This window comes from Branchiostoma lanceolatum, chromosome 3 (genome assembly GCF_035083965.1).
Source record: "Branchiostoma lanceolatum isolate klBraLanc5 chromosome 3, klBraLanc5.hap2, whole genome shotgun sequence".
Taxonomy (NCBI): domain Eukaryota; kingdom Metazoa; phylum Chordata; class Leptocardii; order Amphioxiformes; family Branchiostomatidae; genus Branchiostoma; species Branchiostoma lanceolatum.
Genome location: NC_089724.1, coordinates 23,246,267 through 23,266,663, shown reverse-complemented (window position 1 = coordinate 23,266,663; position 20,397 = coordinate 23,246,267). Strand labels below are relative to the sequence as shown.

The 20,397-nt window shown below is 39.8% G+C and overlaps 3 protein-coding genes across 4 annotated transcripts; 1 reads left to right on the top strand and 2 right to left on the bottom strand.

Annotated features, from left to right (window-relative positions):
- Nucleotides 1–1,844: 1,844 nt before the first annotated feature.
- On the bottom strand, nucleotides 1,845–8,737 carry LOC136431107 (DNA polymerase nu-like). Its single transcript, XM_066422335.1, has 17 exons — nucleotides 8,676–8,737; nucleotides 8,270–8,353; nucleotides 7,939–8,037; nucleotides 7,495–7,551; nucleotides 7,263–7,316; nucleotides 6,874–6,893; nucleotides 6,517–6,562; nucleotides 6,225–6,291; nucleotides 6,032–6,109; nucleotides 5,659–5,773; nucleotides 5,084–5,166; nucleotides 4,753–4,824; nucleotides 4,540–4,599; nucleotides 4,021–4,131; nucleotides 3,504–3,647; nucleotides 2,819–2,880; nucleotides 1,845–2,477 (listed from the first exon to the last, which is right to left on the bottom strand). The coding sequence occupies exons 1-17, from the start codon at nucleotides 8,691–8,693 to the stop codon at nucleotides 2,415–2,417; spliced, it is 1,233 nt and encodes a 410-aa protein (XP_066278432.1). The 5' UTR covers nucleotides 8,694–8,737; the 3' UTR covers nucleotides 1,845–2,414.
- Nucleotides 8,738–8,832: 95 nt separating this feature from the next.
- Nucleotides 8,833–16,188, bottom strand: LOC136429446 (serine-rich adhesin for platelets-like). Its single transcript, XM_066419277.1, has 11 exons — nucleotides 16,001–16,188; nucleotides 15,275–15,443; nucleotides 12,796–14,611; nucleotides 12,339–12,501; nucleotides 11,880–12,077; nucleotides 11,215–11,357; nucleotides 10,799–10,905; nucleotides 10,415–10,539; nucleotides 9,973–10,053; nucleotides 8,987–9,160; nucleotides 8,833–8,898 (listed from the first exon to the last, which is right to left on the bottom strand). Exons 2-11 carry the CDS (start codon nucleotides 15,390–15,392, stop codon nucleotides 8,833–8,835), a joined length of 2,991 nt encoding a protein of 996 aa, XP_066275374.1. The 5' UTR covers nucleotides 15,393–15,443; nucleotides 16,001–16,188.
- Nucleotides 16,189–16,253: 65 nt separating this feature from the next.
- On the top strand, nucleotides 16,254–20,241 carry LOC136431121 (PRELI domain-containing protein 1, mitochondrial-like). 2 transcript variants are annotated; one of them, XM_066422371.1, is made up of 4 exons: nucleotides 16,254–16,370; nucleotides 18,260–18,382; nucleotides 18,636–18,858; nucleotides 19,031–20,241. In XM_066422371.1, the coding sequence occupies exons 2-4, from the start codon at nucleotides 18,291–18,293 to the stop codon at nucleotides 19,361–19,363; spliced, it is 648 nt and encodes a 215-aa protein (XP_066278468.1). In that variant the 5' UTR covers nucleotides 16,254–16,370; nucleotides 18,260–18,290; the 3' UTR covers nucleotides 19,364–20,241. The 2 variants fall into 2 exon arrangements, with proteins under 2 accessions (XP_066278468.1, XP_066278469.1); XM_066422372.1 differs by having other exon boundaries at nucleotides 16,335–16,366; nucleotides 18,257–18,382.
- Nucleotides 20,242–20,397: the final 156 nt, after the last annotated feature.

Below are 20,397 nucleotides of genomic sequence, written 5' to 3'. Positions count from 1 at the left end.
TTTGCTCGTCACAATTGCAAGGATAAACGAACTGACATGTGATTCCCCGACCCAACTACAGACATTGCCCATGTGGCAGGTTTCCAGACAGCTGCTAGAGTGCCAAGCTTCAGAAGTTGCTCACAGCTCAAGGGCACCGCGCGTTCTCAGAACAGAACATGTCGGTGAGGTATTGTTAGGGACTGTCCGACCTGGCAACGTCCAAGGGAACAACTCTCTGTCTAGTCCGACTGCCTCCTCGCCAAAGACGGGTCATAGCTCTCCCAGCACCGCATGGTCTCGAAGCATTACACTACAAACAAGTCTTGAGTATACAACTGACACTGTCGTAAAACAGCCTACAGATCAATACATAGTTGGCCAGGGTGACGTGGCATTTAAAGGTGATCCTCGGGGCCATCAAAAGGAAACGTCGAAGACCACTATAAGCACGTATACTAGTACTACCGTGTCTCAGTCAGCTTCGTCCGGTTCACTCGTTATAGCTACCATAGCAGTGGGCAGCCTCCTTGGAGTAGTGTTCATCTCCTCTATGGTGTACCTAGCGCGAAGGGTCATCATCTACCAACAAGCACGTAAGAATAAAAATGGCACTCGGCGTGTGTACATTTTGCCACCTGGATACCCTGCCCTCGATAGCAACGTGAACGCAATTTCAGGACAGATGCAACAATCGTTTGTTGGTACTAATTGTCTTTCAGCGAACTTCCCAGGCACTGGCACTGGCGCAGATGTTCCCGGCCCTGCCGTGTTAGAGATGGTACCACTAAGACTGCCGCGGGTGACCCCACCTGTCGAAAACAAACTCTCCCAGAAGAAGAACGTTGGTATCCTGTCACTTCATCCCTTTCCTTTGAGCCGTGGGGCTGGAGCCTTCCCAGGACCAAATGTAGCCTCATCTTCGAATTGTGCTGAACATACCGACTACGCCTATGAGCACTATCCCCCTGACATCACGAAGGATCCGGGATCTGACCATGAGTACGAATATCTGCCATGATAGAGCCTGATGATGCACGGTAAGTTTCGGAGTTCGGACTGTAGCAATATGTTGCGCTGTGCTTATAGGCCATGACCAGTGTAAGGGATCTGAGACGGACGTGATGCGAACGGACTCTTTCTCAATTTAAGACACTAATTCATGCAGTGTCGTGGACGTACCCTCTAACGTAGGCACTGATTTAGTAACTAAATGTCTAGTTCAAATCTAGCTGTATGTGAGATAAACAGTTGCGGCCCTTTATGATATTATTTGTAGCCTGAGTAGGCACAAAAGCAATGCGCTTGTAAATCAATGTCATCCACTGTAAACCAATTATGCATACTTTTAACCCAAATGACTACGATTTTCCGACCTTTGTATTTTTTCAATTCACATCAATCTAACATTAAGCATATTTCATGCCATGGATAGAGACGTGTGATATAAACAAATGTAACCATCAGTTATACATAAAGATGGCGTAACCGTCGGCCGATTTTGTTGATCGCCACTGCCCAGGTCACCGAATTTCAAGATTGTCAGCTAGAGAATCAAGGGTACTTTTTGCATGAAAATTTACTTAGTTGTATTGGACAGAAATCGGCTAGCGCTGATCTTTAAATATCGCACAGTGATCTAGATCTAGAGGACAACGGCCCTATTCTGGCCGAAAATGTCCTTTAGAGCTCCCAGACTGTGATTAGCAATTTTCCTGCCGTGTGACGCCGACCGCGTATTTAGAGTCGGTTGCATGAGATTAGAGTTCTCTGACCTTGCGTTTTCACCTGTTCTGACCTTATGTGTCATGTACTGTAAATTGTCTCCTTTCTGTAGTAGACAAATGTAGCACTGGAGAACAACATGGAACCATGCAAAACACAGAACAGTGGCTTTATTCAATGACCACAGTTTGTTGAATACCATCGCTGAAATACCTGAAATAATAACAACAATCTTTGCCGGCATATTATCACCTGGGGTGTGTTATCAAATGCTGGATGATTGATATGTATACTTTCCTGTCTGCCCATGTCTGGAAAATTTACAGCTTTGTTGTAAAGGAAGGAGAAGTAAAGGGTTTTCTCCTATATTGTTCTTTGTTCATCTCGTAATTTCTAAATATCACTGCAAAAAAATCTTGTCACAGTGGTTAGCACATTACATACTCTCATTCCCACTTTCTTCTAACAGATCATGTGAATCAAAACAATACATTGAAAATTAAAGAGAATGTTGGCCTTTGTTAGGTATTTTGTCACAAAAATGTGCATCTTTTTCTGTGTGTTGAAGGGTAGATTTCTTCAATGTGAATGGAATGTTATGTTAAAACATCGCTAAAGGTCCAAGAAAATGATAGAGGAGCACATTCACTTCAGTTCCAAATGCTGCCAATAAAACAGATCTGACTGTCATTGAGAAAACATCCATGGCATCACTCCAAGTCTGTCATCCCTCCCCAGGATTTCCCAACACTGATCGACACTCTGAGTGGTACCTGTAACACATGTAAAGAAAGGTTAACTGACTGATGAGCTATTAAGCCAAATACACGAACAATTTCCAAATTTACATTCAATTTTGGCTCGCTTTCACTCCCCCCAAATGAATGGAAACAAGAACACAAGTCAACAATATTTCCTTCAAACAAGTTGCCACATATTGAAAGGACACTCTGAGCCCTTGGTCAAACTGCAGCAAAAACAAATTCCAGCACACTAGCAACATTAGCCAACTTAAAACATAGCAATTATGGTCATGATGAATATCAGTCACTTTTAATGCAGGTTATTTTTTGATTACATTTGTCTACAAAATAGCAAAAACAAAGTCAGTCACCTGCAACTTTATTTTACCACCACACAGCAAGTCATCTGACTGCATGATATCCTTGACAACTCCTAAACAGGAAACATCAAGATGAGTCTAGTTTCCTCAACAAAATAAGGGAACACATATTATGTACTACATATTAATATATAACCAATTTCTGTCCAGGAAATTGGGTAGTATTATATGAGATGCTTTATTCGTATGTATGATGCGCAGCAAATCAACTGAAATTAGTCTGAAAGGGCCAGCATTCACAAGAATATATGAGATGGCCATCGAGTGCTGTCTCCAACTTTGATTTTTTTTCTGTTCAACTCATTGTTTGGAAGCCCATGTTGTTAATTCTTTATTGTTAAATCTATCATTTTGAGCTTACAAACATCTGCCTATAGTATGCCATCATGATAGTAAGTTGTTTGAGGGTGTTCACCAGAGGTAAAACCTTTGCAACTTTCAGTGATTGGGAAAAAAGCTGAAGAATCTAGTCCAATTTGATTTGGCTTTGCTGATAATCTACTTATCTCTGTTTACGACAATATTTCGATGGCCAACATAGGGGTAGCACACTTAAGAAAACAACATGATATCAGAATACAGACTTGAGACTGCTAGATAAGCTACCTTCAGTTGGGGTATGCTTTAGAAAATATGCTACAAATATAAAGTATTTTTCGCTAGCACTGCCTGTTACCTTTGACAGTGTCCACTTCTTCATCTGCAACTTCAAACACAAGTTCATCGTGCAGTTGTATCAGTAACTTGGCCTTCAGGCCTCGTTCTGCCAGCTGCTTTCCCACAAGGATCATAGCCAACTTACAAATGTCTGCTGCAGAACCTACATTGTATCAATAAGATTCAGTAGAGAAACTAGAGATTCAACATCCATATAATGCATGCTGTCACTCTGTTCTAAAAATGCTCAATTTGCATTGTACATGTACTTAGTGCTGTGACCCTTCAGTGATTCTTTTAACATGCAAGTCTCATTGTGGTTGGACCAGGGATGATCATGGGGGGAGGTTGTGTGAGATTGTTTATGCAATTTTCTTTCAACTCTCTTGTCCCATCTTAAAAAAATGATTTCTTCAGATTAACCCCAGAAATTACTACTGTAGTACATGAAAACATGGCCTGGTCTAAAGGAAATAAGAAAATTCTTAAATGTTCACATGGTTATCTCTGCGAAAATAATAGTGTGACCAACAAACCTTGGACAACAAAGTTAACTGCCTGCCTCTCAGCCTGAGATCTAAGGAAAAAGTTGGGTGACTTGACGTTTGGGATTAGCCTCCATCGTTTCAGGATAGTCCGTACATGACCTGTAGGATTGTAGAAAGTTGTTAAAATCAAAGCATTTTAGCATTGCTGTTTTATTCTTTACTAAGATCCCAGTACTGTTATTTGTCTCTAAACTAGCCACCAGAATATTGGAAACAGAAAACAGTATGTAAAGCAACTAACAGAAATATAAAAATGCTGAGTAAATGGAGGACATTCAGATCATGCAATGGTTTGGTATAATAAAACCATATATGCATACTACTACTAGCAAAGGTTCTACATCATGATCCTTCGAAATACAAGTAGAATCATAATAATTGTATATTTCAAAATTTCTATCTTGAAAATGCTACTTGAGGTTAGTCATAACCTTTTTTCTACAAACTTTTAGGTGCTATTTGCAAACCATGTATCCTTCAGTATGTTAAATGCATGTCATTTGTCACCTTTAGCCTTGCACTCCTCTATACATTTGTGGGTGAATCTGCTCACGCCAGGAAACCTGCCTGTAGAAAGGCATTGAATTTTGAATTTGCTAATTTACTTCCATTATTCCAAGCCTGAGTTCCACAAATAAACACTAAATTACAAATCAATGGTATATATAACATAATGTTCAAAGTCTGTTTCCATGAAAAAGAAAGAAGTTTAGAACTTACGGAGAAAGCTAGAGATAAATCCTTTAGCCTCAGCAGCACTGACATTCAGGTAGGTTGCTAGTTTCTCAGGTCCTGCAGAGGCCATTTGGGTTTTATTAAATAAACAAATTTATAAGTCTTACACACTTGCTTGAAGGCTTGATTAAGAGGTCAATCGTCATGATCATCTAACCTAATAAATGCATATCAGCATGAAGTTCATCGGTGTTGGTGTCCAGCTCACATCTAAAAACAGTCAAAGATTTGGTGAGTTTACTTACTTTGTTACAGAAAAGTTTATTTATTTATTTACAATAAAGATGCACAGTGCACTGTAAACTGTCTTACTCACCCACACCGTACATGATAGAGTAAACCACTCTCTTTGTCCTCTCCCTGTCTGCAGTCTGCACTGATCCTGGTGGCACATTCATCCTTGTGTAGGAGAAAAAGAAGAGTAGCAGGTGATACAGCTGCTGAGTAATCACATTCTTAGCTGCACTGGTGATGTACTCTCCATGGTGCTGAAATGCCTTCAAACACATTACACAAGGATTGGTCAACTAAGAAACCAGTTAAGGCTTAGGCATTTTCTTATTGCATTTTGTAAAGGAAATTGTGCAGCAGCTAACACAACAGCTGAATAATCACATTCGTAGCTTTCTGGTGATGTACTCTCCATGGTGCTGAAATGCCTTCACCATAACACAGGGATATGTCGTCTAAGAAACCAGTTCAGACTTAATAACACAGAATTATTTTCTGGTTGCATTATTTTCAAGGAAAAATGATGCAATTACTGTCTGAAAGTAGACATCCTATATTATCTACAAAAGGTATTCCTGATTTCCTTGGTTCGCAAATCCTGGGGGGGCTTGAAATGTAAGCAGGACAATGATTTGACTTCAAAAGGAACCTGTTCCTTACCACTGAGAAGCGAGTTCCACAAAGACATCCTTCGTACCATCACCCTGAAACACCTTCAGCAAGGAAGGGTCCTTTGAGAAGTGTGCCAGCAAGCGGAACTCTATGGACTGGAAATCTGTGCACATAACAGAGATATAGACAAATCATGCAGGCAAAGATCTATTCGACAAGGCTCTTAATGAAAAGGGCTCACATTCAAGGGGATACGGGATGTTCATTTTCCAAATTGCAACTGGTTCAGTTTTTTCAGAAATTTGGAGATATCAGGACAATGTATGACATGTCATTCTAGGTACTGTACCAGTGACTGGCTCCGAAGTTGTTATGGAGGTTATACAGGATAAGTGCTGCAGTAACAGATAGAACCAGATACCTGCTGCTAGAAATGAGCATCCTTCTCTGGCAATGTACGGTTCCCTGGCACGCAAAGTTGTTGTTTCATGTTTGCCACCTACATGTAAGAAACAGCATTAACTGTGGGCTTATAGACTGGAAAAATAAACTAGGATTCATGGAATCATCATGTTACTAATCATCAAAAGTAACGTTTTGAACCACATACATACGTTCTGATGCTTGTTTGTGGGATGTTTCTACAATTTCAAGTGGCTGCTTTGGCACAGACTGGATGTTCTGCATTGTAAAACAAACAAACTTTCATTTGCATTTTCTAAACAATTGATCATCATTAATTGGACTTGTTGCATAGTACATAATACACATGTACACTACTATTTAGCTCTACAAATGATATCGTCTGGCACAACCCATCGTATGACAATTTGCCATCCTTGAAAAAAAACTGCCAAAGATATCCACAATTGAATATTTATGAGTTATAGTGAAGTAGACACTTACAGGATTGGCAGAGGTTAGCCTTCCTGTAGCTGCTGATGTGTGATCCCTGCAGTACACAGATTAACTCTTTAACATCTTTATGATGCATACTAATTTTTATTTTCTATTTTTTCAATGAAAAAATAAATGTTTTATAGTTTTTACGCAAAGGCTGCCAACTGTCAAGATTGCAAAAGAAAACTGCAATAGTCAGACATAACAGGTGTTACCTCATACAGAACACTGCTTCAGTGACTTCATGGTGGTGTCTACAACCTTTTTACACCTGCTTATAGACCAAGTGCTTCAATAGAGTTGTAGGCAAATTCTGAGTACAAAAATATGCCTTGGCATTGGAAATTGTCTCTAGAGTCTTACCAGGTTGCAATCAGCTTTCCCTGTGGAAAAAAAGACAAACTGCTTATTCCATGTATGCATATACTGCAATTCTTGATTCTTAATTTTAGCTACTTTAACGGTCACTAGTAAACCAGTAAAATTTCATAATTGCAAATATTTGATTGCTAACATTTGAGATGGTGATGTTCCCACTGTTAGAAAGTTTGACTTATAAAGTGTCATACAAGAGACAGCACCAAACTAAATAATAGATCTCAGATGCCTCCATCAAGGCAGCATTGCTTCACCCATATCTACACTTCCACATTAGGATTTACATGCCAGCCATCTGCAAACATATACCTTCAACTCATCGACATAAATGTGCATGTATACTGTAAACGTTTAAAAGGTATGAATGTTCCTACCTCCTTTATGCATGCCAGGATACCATCAACATAGGTGGACTTCATTTTCTCCAGCTAGACAAATTTCAGTACATGAAAAGCTTCAGACCACTGGATTAATGATCAAATTGATTGTACTATTTCTGGATGCAGAGTTACATGATTTACATCTTAACAAAATTGCAAAGTTACAAAATTACTTTAATTTGCAACCGGAAGCAGTTCATTCCAAAAAGTGATGAAACTATACCACCTTTCTGTACTCCAATACCAACTTTGGAAGGGGATGTAGACCTTGCAGCTGCACCAGCTTTAAAAAAATACATTGTAATCAGTTATACTTAGGACCCAATGCAGTGGCAATTCTAGACTTAAAGCTATGGATAAACATTCAGAGGGTACCAAACTATTGGCCATCATTTCTAAAATGATTAACATAAGGTACTGGATCCCAAATTTTCAAAATCCCAATTCTTTGATATACTGAGTTGAAAAGCCATGAAATCACTCACGGATCTTTTTTACAAAATTGTATGCCTTGTTCCCAAGACCTAGACCTATGCATAGGTAAACCCTAATAATAGCAACAAAGATAAGAGTCCATCAATACATTTTGGTTGATTCTGTTCACTAAAATGTGATGGTGTATTTCTTTCACTGAGTATCAGTAACCATATATCAACAAGTGTAATCTTACCACAGACTCCGAGGTAGACTTCAGATTGTTGACACTGGTTCTGGCCAGCTTCTGTCTGTTTTCACACCTCTCGTCTAGGTGGAGCTCATCAAACAACACCTGAAGCATGGATAAACAAGCATGTAGAGCACTGACATAACATGAAGACTTACATCATGCACATATGTACATTAAAGATGAAATGTACGGTAAGACTATTACAACAGTTACTGCTTTATTTAAACTATTCCTTATACCTCTGTATTCAAAAATTAAATGCTTCACAAGGAACCAAAAAAGACATTCCACAAACAACAGCTCAAACAAACTTGTATCCATGATGAGCACTTACCGTCCTTAGCTGCACATGGCTACTGAGGAGAAAGCGGTGACCAGCTGCCTTGTAAGCATCAGACTCCACCATACCAATCCTCTTCTAAGGTAAGATAAATATATTTCAAACGAAGTAACATACATCCATAGTCAGCTGGAAAACTGATATCGGTTGAAGGTCACTCCTTAAACACACAAGTAAGTTAGCAAATGATGGTGTACACAAGATGCAGTGCAACTGGACATGTCATGCATGACCCCTAGGGTACATTAGAGGTACTACAGCCCAAAGGTGGTGAGTACCAGTCACCTTTCTGATATTCATTTCTATCTTTCAATCTTTAAATAGACAGAGAAAGTGAAAATCATCGGTAACTGGTAAGACTGTGAGTATCTAAAAATCTATGGAAGATTATGCAACAAACCTTCAAAATGTCAGCCATCTTGATCAAACACTGTGAATCAACACAGATGCCATAATATTCCATGCCTGGTAGGAATGACAGGACAGAATTTCAGAACACATATTCAAAATATCAACTGTCAGCTTCTTTGCCTGATTCAGTAGTGACGAATCAAATTCTAGTACACCCCCAAGATGGTGTTACTCCCCAGTTCTAGATCTGTATTCAAGTTGGTGAGGACAAGCTGCCTTATGAATATGAGTTGTGGAGTTGATTTTTAATTCTTTTTAATGTATTCCAAGGCAAACCTCTACTCTTTTTGAGAAATATACACATAGTGGAACTTCATTTGGGTGCTCTATGGGAGTTTCCTCAAACACAAGAGGGATGGTCAACTTCTTACACAGGACAACAGTAACTGTGATTATGAAAGGTTTCAACCTACTTGCCAAAATAGGTGTTAGTTTCATCTCAACATCGAGGTACAGGTCCAGCAGGTCACAGTCCTAAGAAAGGGATAATTAGTTTTGAGAAAAAAATCATCTACAAAAGCAATGGAGCAGTGATTCTTTACCATGAATGACTCTAGGTCTGAATGGCATAACTTGATTGTTTAAACTGCTTTAACTCACATTTTATTGATGTCAGCTGTCACACACACTGTACCCATGGTGTGACTATCCTTACACAAACAAGACAAAGCCTTGAAACACTGAGTTCAACGAAAAAATACAAAGTCTGTAAAGGTTTTAGATTGTGACAGCTAAGCAGAAATTCGAACTGCCAGCTTTGTAATTCAGCACCTAGATTGCAAACCACTAGACTAACTCCAAGCTACTGATTTAACTCCTTGATACCTTAGTCACCCCGACCAATCAAACCAAGTGAATCGCATTGAAACTCAGATTCGTATCAGCCATTTCCCGACAAATCCCTTTCTAACTTGCGTTAACGACACTACATCTGACAAACAAACTTGCCAGTGAGATGGTGGAGGGTGTCAGCTTTCCAAAAATGTTTTCAGATTGACAATTTTGGCACTTTGGAAGTGATTGAAAGTGACCGCGATTTAGCGTTTAGAGAAAAGTAGTAGAAACTATTTTTTTCTCAACGTGCACTTCCAAAGTGCCAAAATTGTCAATCTGAAAACATCTTTGGAAAGCTGACACCCTCCACCATCTCACTGGCGAGTTTGTTTTGTCAGATGTCGTCGTAAACGCAAGTTAGAAAGGGATTTGTCGGGAAATGGCTGATACGAATCTGAGTTTCAATGCGATTCACGTGGTTTGATTGGTCGGGGTGTTAGTGTAGAACTTACCATGAGCCTCCTTCTGAGCAGTTCCATTACATCTAGCAGCTGACTCAAGTCCTGGCAAAGTAGAGTGTTAGCATCAGCATCCTGAAACAGAACAAAGCCCAACAACGGATATAATGGCTGGCCAGTCTCTTAAATCACCTCAGATTTGAGCTATGAGGCGAAGAATGCTACAAGTGGTGACTTCACTACAGCATGATATACCTGAAATTGGCATTAATAGGTCTAATCATAATATTAACAAAATGCTCGGAAAAGTTCACTGGAAACAAACATTTACAATCTTCAATAATGAATGGCTTAATGCCCACAGTCACATTCCTAACCTCTTTTAATATTATGCCACATAGAAGTCGAAATCCAAAAGGACGATTTAAAAAAAACACACGTCTGGAAGCAAAAATTCATATCATATATTTAGTTACTGATCAATGTCCAAACCTACATGGTCACATTCCTGACTCTTCTTTTTGCACAGCATTTTTACCACCTCAGTGAAAGTGTTGGGAGGATGGTCAGGATTCAACAGCCAGCCAGCAACCTTGGGGTCTACCATGCTCCAGTTATACACTAGGATTATAAAGACAAGTTCTGTAATTATTAAAGGAAAGTAAATGGGCTTAACTTCTATTCTATGATTAAACAACACACTTATCTAGTATATCAAGTGAATTAGAGACTGCCACAACAGTAATCAACATTGTTTTGCCAGGGCAGGAGCAACCTCAAATATGGCTCCAATCTGGAAAATCCCTGAGCAGGAATCAGTCTTCAAGAACACAATGCTATCATTTCTTAAGAAACATAACTGCTGAAACTGGCACATTACCTGCGGCTAAGTCCAGTGAAAAATGTGAGATCATGGTGAGGATGAGTTCCTGGGCATCCAGACACACTCTGATAGCTTTGCTTGCCATCAGCTGTGTCAGTGTCTCTCTAAAAAAACAGTTGCACGTATCGTTAGACCTAACAGTCAGGCAACAGTGAAGAGGACTTTCAGGAAGAACATGGGAGGAGCTGTCAGTAGGAAAGTTTACAAGAAAATACTGTTTTACACTTGGGATGTTGATAACGTGTATGAGAAAGTTGGAAGATATAATCATATATGCTACTTATCATATTTTGTCGCTAACAGACAATTTCCAACAACTCTCTTCCACAGCTCAATTCCCATTGAGCATCATAGTGCCTGGCCCTAAGAAAATTCAAATGAGTAGATCGTAAGGATTTGATATATTTCTGTACCTGCAGTATGCTGCATAGTCTTTCTCCTCCAAATTAAGGGGAAACAGGATGAACTGCAGCTGCCTGATTCTCTTGGCTTGTCCACTACAAGCCTGTACAGCTCCAGAAGAGGGTCGGGGAAAAGCAACAGCAATGCCCACCGCCTAGAAAAAAATTAAAATATGATATACATGTATATCATGATATGTCTTACATTCATACATGTATGGCGTAACAGCAGCATCATACGACAAAAGAGAGCAAGACTATGAATTTTTCTCAAGCCCCTTTTGTTACAACTCTAGTTAGAAAACATCTGGCATTAATCTAGGGCATTTCTCCTACAACGGAAGGCATTTCAGCACCATGAAAGATGATTTGGTCATTGTTGCTTTGATATCATTTGCAGAAAACTGAATATGCAGAGTTTAACTCTAACTAAAAGAAAGAGGGCAGTCAGATAGCAGTGAATATCTCTCTATAACTTTTTTATCAGACTGTTTTTCTTTTCTTAAAGGGATTATACTAAAAAAAATCTTTATTGGCCCCCTCCTACTGAGTATAAGATTCAGATTTCTTTAAAAAGAAAAAAAAATGATACACATGACAATACACAATATCTATACCAGTTAATTGTATCCTGGTAAATGTGAGTAGTGCACAAAACCAAGGCATTGTTGATGTACCTTATTGTCACTGTCCTTGGGGATGCCCTTGGTTGTGGGTTCTCTGAGCTGTGATGTGCCATCACCATACACCAAGGCCATGCTGACCTGCCCCACCCCCAGCATGTCAGTCACAGCCTGCTGTCTCTCATTTTGGGACATTGTGGATGCATCTCTGATGGTACACTTGATCTCCTTAACTTCCAGTGCTTTTACCTTCTGTAATATAGATGAAAAGTGCTTAGATGAAGAGTACAGTTGTACATAAAACTCATGCAACGACATTCAGGCTATTATTTTGATCCAAAAATATACGAGAAACTCCATCCGAGGAATTTAGTAGGAACTAATGGAGAACAATCGTAAGAAATATTCTAAGGAACCGATGACAAAAAATGGCCCTGACATTTCATACACACAGCCTCCTACTGGTGAAAGCTGCCTATATGAGATCATATGATAGTATATCCTTCCACATACCTTTGGCTCTCCCTGGTTTGTTTGCTTTCCTTCACCCTTAAAGGGTGCCATGAAGGTTCTCTTGTTGGCCTGTGGTAAGGAATATAGGCATTTCTTTGCTGGTGGTTCATCTGAACTGCTCCCAGGTTTTGAAGTTCTTCTGGTGTGTGGAGTTGCATCAGATCTAGAGATAGTGAATTTCATTAACAGATTATCATGGGCAAAATTATGCAAGGATGGATAATTTTGGATATATAGCAAAGAAGATTTGACTACAGTAAAGACTTGAATTACTATACCTTCAAAATTAGATGGCATTTACAAAATCAGATGGCATTAATAAATGAAGTTTGTCTAGCCATGTCTTCAAAATAATTTAGAGTTTTTGACTGGGAACACACACACACACAACAATCATATTATATTTTCATTTTCTCTATCATAGTCCATGTCTAAGGAAAAACCTAATATTGATCACCTGTTTGCTTTGGTCCACAGCTGTAGCTTTGCCTGAATGGCTGATCCAGGTGTTGCCCGCTTGTCTTGCATTGGCAACATCTCAGTGTGAGCTTCTTTGGATGGGGTATCTTTACTGTGCTGAATGTGATGTTCTGGTGTCTGAAATGGAGACACAGATTTGGGGGTAACTTTCTCTTTGATGGTACTTTGTCTCTTCCCATACACTGTTGGAAGTGTAGAAAAGGACGCATTCAATCCAGATGCATCACTTATGTTGGCTCCATTCGTGGTAACAGATGCTGGGCTGGATGTTGATAATAAGAGTTTACTGCGTATGGCTGAACCAGAAGCCTGTGCATGGCTCCTGCCATCAGAGCAATGTTGGGTGCTCTCTTCGCTACAACATTTGCTCTCATTCTCATAAGCTCCACTCTCACAAATAGCTTGGCTGGGTTGCCTCACTTTGAAATTCACTTTACATGGACTGATAGTTGTCTCTCTTTCTGTTTGAATTTCAGCAGCATTTGTTTTTATCACAGGCTCCTTAATGGCAACAGATGCACTTGTTTGTTGGATCTGTTCCTTGAGTAAATATTCTGAAATGTCACCTTTGTCCTGAGATTGAGGAGTTTTCTGACTTGAAAGATCAGTGGTCACTTGTGACATATCTGGTGGGAAACTTTCCATGATATCACTATCAGTAAAACAGCCAATGTCAAAGGAGAGATCTTCTATCCTTTCAAAAGAAGAGGGAGCCTTTACTGTGGCATTTTTGATGCCCTCTGACTGCTTGACGTCAAGAGACAATGAATGCAACTGTTCACTTGTATGTATACCATCATCTTCTAACATGGGCTCTGCTGACATTGTGTCCCTTTTGAGTAGCAACTGTACAGGCTGTTTGTCAGTACTACTAGTAGTATCTTTCATTTCTTGTGACATCTTATCCCCTTTGTGATCTATACAGCTTTTCACATCCTTCATTTCACTGGATATAACAAGACTCTCTGAAGTTTTCTGACTTTCAATGCTGTGCTTAGATGTAGCTGTGGAGTCAGCATCACCTGACTGTGCAAGACTCTTACTTTGTTCCTTACAATCGTTGTCATAATGCCCAGGTGAACACTCAAATGGAGGACTACATTCTTCTGACTTTCTGTTCCCTTCTCTATCTGTATCTACCAGGTCTATGCCTACAATGTCAGAAATGTTCTCCTCTTCTGCATCTTGCTGCAGATTTGTTGGGCTTGGCATCTGACATCCAAGAGCTGGTGTTGAAGCCTGGCTCAGAAAGAGATCAATCTGAGAACTTTGGAGTTGATCAGTTTCTACATCTTCTTGATAAAGGGATGCATTGCCTCTTGTGCTTGCACAAATGGGACCAAGAACTGTAGGTGTATTCGTTACTTTGTGATTAGTCAATTCACTGAAGTCACTTTGACGAGCATGCCTTGAAGCACTTGGCAATGTCACTTGACTGGAGAGAATAACATTGGCTACATTCTGCTGCATTGGTGTATCAATGTGGGTCACAGTTGACTGAGGAAAATGACTGGGTGTTTCAGGCTGATGGCTGATTTGACTGGCAAGATTTGTAATGCTGTTTTTATAGTTTGTATTACTATCACTAGTTCCTCTCCAGCCAGGCTCAGTTGAAATCAAAGGACCCCGTAAAGTGCATCTTTCTTTATTGAATGTGGACATTTGACTTCTTTGGGTATCAGTGACAGTGGTCTGCGAAAAATCGGTGGTGCTCTGGCTATTGCCGGATACGGAGGCATCTGGAGGTGCACCAAATTTCTTGGTGTACAGGCATCGATAGTAATCTCTTCCATCTGGAGAAACAACAAATATGTCATTAATCTTTAGAAAATATCATCTAGATGTGTTGAAAAAGTCTATATGCATAACTGGTATGGTGCAATTAATAGCAAACAACCTCATATATATATATGTCCCACTGGAGACTATGAATAGATAATACAGGTGAATACTAGAGGTACAACTTACATGGTAGAGAAAAGAAGCATGAAAATTGACTTTCTGTAGGTTGGATGGATCCCTAACAATAATCAGGGTCTGCATGTGGGGTATATTACGCTAAAAACAAGGAAGGCAATTACATGTACACAAAATTTGGTCGCCTCACTACAAATTACATGGATAAGACGTCTTTCCCTACGAATTATGGGAAATAAAAATAGGCTGCCTATGCCTTACGGAAAAGAGCATGATGCAGACTCTCAATAATGACTACTGTAAATCCATTTAATATTGCGGTCGATAATTGTAGCGTTTGGGGGAAAGTGAGTAGTTCACTGCATTTATTTGGGAACAAACATTATTGTCACAAATGTTAGTGATCAAACATTTGCGATGATGAAATTTTAGCGGTTGACTTGTGACCGTTAAAATAGCTAGAATTAAGTTACCCTTAACAAATTAAGAATTACAGTATTGTCATTCTGAAAAGCTTAATTTCTTAATAGATAGAGCACCTGGACGTCTCCTCTGGGCCCTCCTCAAGACAGACAGGATGATACTGGCTTCAGGAGACCTGACCTGAATCTCTGCGGGGTCGGGAGGTGGCTGGGCAGGGGTCCAGATCCTCTGCATCTTTCACTTTTTCCTGCTGACTTGTGGCTGTGCTCAAAATTATCTGGAACCCTACAAATTTGAGTGTTATATGGACATATGGATGAGCCATTACATTAGCACAGATGTATGTAAAAAAAAAATAACAGCAAAATGGTGCAACTTAGTATAACTAATTAGATTATCATCACTCCCCAGTGTATTGTGATTGGTGCATGGTGATCTCTTTTGTTGGTGTGAAGTGCTCAAGTTCTAAAAATTACGTTGAGCCAAGGAGAATATAAATTAATTAAAACCTCCTTGGTTGAGCTGACCAACTTCAACATCCTGAGAATCCGTAAAACTATCAAGGAGTAAACTATCGATTAACGTTGTTATATCATTTCAATATATATATATACATTAGCCGAGGCCACTGTTGAAAACACCGCTTTCTTTTACTTGCTGTCTTGTTATTATGTCACATATACAAGACAGCAAGTAAAAAGAAAGCTGTGTATTACAGTCGCCACGGCTAAGTATACATAAGAATACATATCTACGGACCTGACTAGTAGACTTCTAATCTTGCTTCAACATTTTCGGTCCCAGAAAACGGACAATAACACTGCAGACGACATTTCGCTCACCTTCGAAACTCCCGCCATTTTGTTGAGATAATAGTGGATGTAACGATATCTGTGGTTCGTCTGATTTGGGGGCTGGGCTGTGATGTCATCTCTTGACCGGCTTTCTTGGACTTGGTTCCGTAGGAAAAGTACTGGCGAGAAAACTACTCAAAGTTGATTTATGATATTCTTTAATTAAAATCTTACACATCTATGTTAGCTCTCGTTGTAATAAGTGAGTAAAATAATCCATCACCTTTCCACTTTCCTGTCTCTTGCAACTCTCCTCACCTCCACAGACAGCATTGTAACGAGTGCTGTGATTGGTCTATCTCCATGATTGTCATGCGCCATGAAGGTCAATATGGCGACCGAAGTGTGAGCGGGACAGGTAGGTGTGAGCTCTCCTTGCTTTGGGGGGGATTTCTGTGTGATTTATGTTACTGTCGCTGAATTGTACAGTCTACTATCTGAGTCAATTATATATTTTGGATGCTATGGAGGGTATTAGAGATACAGACATGCCAATAGCGACTGTTATTTTAGGTACAAACGTGGCGTCAGAGGCGAGGCCATGGCCATGTGCTCACCTCATGATCACTGAGCCAGTGACCGTGCGGTTAGGTTGTTGTGACATACTAGATGTACAGGCATGTCTCTTAAACTTTTAAAGTGCTTTTTGACTTGTTCTTTCGAACGCACTGCTAGATCACGATCCTGGGCGTTGCTGAGAAATAGTTATTCTGTTGAGGCTGGGATTGTATCTGTGGGATGGTGACCCGGTCAGGACAGCTATGTCTGCAGCATGAGCTACCCGCAAGGATATGATGTGATGTCTGTCACGTAGCAACTCTGCCTGGGTCTGACTGTCTTTTGTACCACTTAGACACTTTTCCCAATCACCCCTCCCAATCAGACCAGCAATGTGTGATGCAAGAACCTTTACTATAGTCTTGTTTTACAGTATGAACTAAGTGTCAAATTGTGTAGCCTGGTCCATCATTATTTTCTGTCTGATTACAGGGTTGGCCCAAGGTTGGCCAAGTGCCCCAGGGAGAAAATATTATAGGGGATTCTGCATGGGGGGATCTAGGCAACGCTTAACGGTAAAATTATTGTAGGGGGCAGGCAACAATTATCCGTAAATTCAAAACTAAAGACCACAATTCATAAAGGTATTGAATTGACTTGTTATTCTACTGCAAAACTTTTTGGGAACAAGGTCTTTGAATTGTCACAACCTTTAAGTTTGTAAAATTGTGTTTGTGGGGGTCAGGCAAAACTAGTCTGTGAACACGGAGACAACCAGACTGAGACGCTCCGTTGTGAACTTGTGACTCTTGGGTAATCTAGCATTCCACTTCGTGATACATATAATTTGTAAATATTGCTTGATGATAGATTCAGGATAACAAATAATGTGCTACCCCCGGTATGTAGAATCAAAGTAACACTAACAAATCATGCTTCACCGATAACTTACCGACAAGAGCAGACCTGCTACGATTAACAATGAATTAAAATAGCTCCCTACACCTCACGGGGAAATACATGCAGACCTTCAAAATAGGGATGGCTACCAGGCTACAAAATGATGCAATGGTATGAAATATTGAGAATTATGATTACGGTAGTGAGCACTAATCCAGTACCAAGCAATGGCTCTGTGGGTGAAATAATCAATACTACATGTATACCCCAGTGAGTTCCGTAATTGATCTGTTTGCCATGTCTCCCCGAAAGCCTGTATGGGTACCAATTTGTAAATGAAACTCTACTAGTAGATTCCAGGTTTATTTTCTGATGTGCCATGTGTCCCAAAGTTTTGTCAAACGTACAATTAAGTATATGACACTATATGCAGCAAGTAATTTCCCGGGTCCAGATGGTTGCTGAACAGGAAATTCCAGCATATTACTTTCATTCAAATTGGTAATGGTCTTTGGAAGCTTCACCAGTTTTCCCCAAAAAAATGGATTGCCATACAAATTAGGGCGTGTTGTTGCTGACAGAACCCATGTAAGACTTTTCCCATAGATTTTTGAACAGCAGGACCTTCATTGTGACCATTTAGGAACAGCAGCATCGTATGCATCTGTGCAAATTTATCATTTGATATTGTTGTGTTGTGGAGGAATGCTCTTTCTGTAAAAATGGAGATGTAATAAGGCATACTTTGTGCATGTGCAGCTATCCACTTCTACAATTGAAGATGTCCGAAGGACACATAGGTGTACTGTGCATTAATGATGATAACTGGGTTACACATTTTGTTTGCAGACGCTGGGTGTAAATACTATTGGTGTATAAAATGGCCAGATATCACTCCAAAACGACTGTGTTGCAAAATGATTGGGACCAAGTTGCGTCTGCTGTCTGGCAGAGGTACCCCAACCCACATAGGTCAGTGGAAAATCTCATGCTCACCATCGTATGTATAGAAGGGATTTTGTTACATGTCCTATCTTGCACTGCATATTTTAAGCCCAGAAGTAATGTTAACACAAAACTTTGTATGTTAACTTGAAAGTTCACCTATGTTGGTAGAAGCCATTCTGGGCATGTAGTATGTTGGCACATACAATTCTTGTGATTTGTTCTTGTATATCTAGCATAAGTGCTTGTTGAAAGACATTTCTCATTTTTGTTTCTTCAGTAAACATGTTCTTAGTGAAGATGTTATTTCGAGAAAGATTGAAGACAACAAGCTCCACAGCTTCCGACTGCTGACCAAGACAAACCATTTGCCCAAGTGGGGGGAGAGATTCCTCCCTACTGGTACCCCCAAGTTTGCATCCATAGTGGAAGAGTCTGTGGTGGACCCTGTCGCAAAAACCTTCACAACATTCACATGGAACCTCAACTTCACCAGAATTATGGTGAGAGCAAGATATGGGCTATACAGTATATTATAAACATGTACACTTACAAACATAATTTTGTTTTGCACAGATTAGTCATTTGTATCAAGTGTGTGGAGATTTGCTTATTCCCATTGAAAATGGACCAGTAACTCCCATGTGTTTGACATATTTTCTTTCACTCATCCAGCATGTTAGAGAGAAGGTGGTCTACTCAGTGTCACCAGAGAACAATGACTGGACACAGATCCACAGGGAGGCGTGGGTTTCCTCCGGCATGTACGGCTTCATCCGCGCTATCCAACACTTCGGGGTGGACAGGTACAAGAAGAATGCAGAAAAGGCCAACATGGGTCTTCGACTTGTACTGGACAAACTCTTTAACAAAGGACAGGAAGTTGCTACAGAGCAGAAACCTGTAGAAAAGAAGGGGTTACTGAAAGAGAAGGCCAAAGTTGCGAAGGAAGCTGCCATTCAGGTGGCTCAGCAGAAAGCACAACAGAAACAGGGGACATTGATGTGACAGAAGGCAGACCAAGTGGATAGTTAGAATTACAGCAGTATGAAAAGACTGAAGATGACTGTGTTGGTTGACACAAACCTCACAGTTTGTGGAAAAGATCAATACAGAATCAGTCAAGATTTAAATGGTTTCCCAGCAGTGGTAATCGTATTACATGGACTTTCTGCTGCTATGGTTGGCGATGAATCATTGCATGTTTGCAGTGATGTGCTGTCAATATCTGGTGGTACATGTATATGTGGAAGAACTTCAGATTTGTTTTGATTTTACTGTTCTGGTTGTGTCAAAGCTGCCATGTTTTAAATGAGAAGAAAGTTAATAACCTTTTGGGTGCAAAGGTTAAAGATAATGCTGTTCATGGATTGTACAGTATATAGATTCCAACCTAGTTATAGTTGTTTGCCTTGTACAGTTATGATATGTACATAATACAGGATGAAAAGGTACAATACAAAATGTATAAAGGGGAGAATGAGGAAACTGACAATCATTTGGGAAGGATGACAGTTGAAAAGAATAAGGTACATGTACAAACTTTTGACCAGAAAATGTAAGAAAATGTACACAACTTCAAGTCAAGTCTTAGCCTCCTTATGTACGAATGTAAGTTTACTGGGTTTAACCTGTCAGCAGAGATTGTAGTCATGGGCAGTGAGAACCTGGATTTCAGTTTTGCTACAAATACTCAGTATGTTCACCTTATTACAAACTCTCAGGGTTTCTGTTGTTCTGTAATCAATGTTGTTCACCTTTTACTGTAAGTTGCCATGCAGCCCACCACATTCTCAAACACCATTGAAGGCTGGGCAACAACCTTTACTTGACTTCATACAAATGTTTTCAAAAAAGAAAACTAATAAAAGCTATAGGAAAGTATTGCTTAAAACATTGTCTGAGTGAACTCCATTCCTAGCTAGAATATTATGTCCACATTTCTGTAAGTAGTAAAACTTCAAATCACCCTAAATTATAAAACTGCTACATGTACATTTGATAGCAGGATTTTAGAAAATGAAAGGCAGTGAAACCTTAAA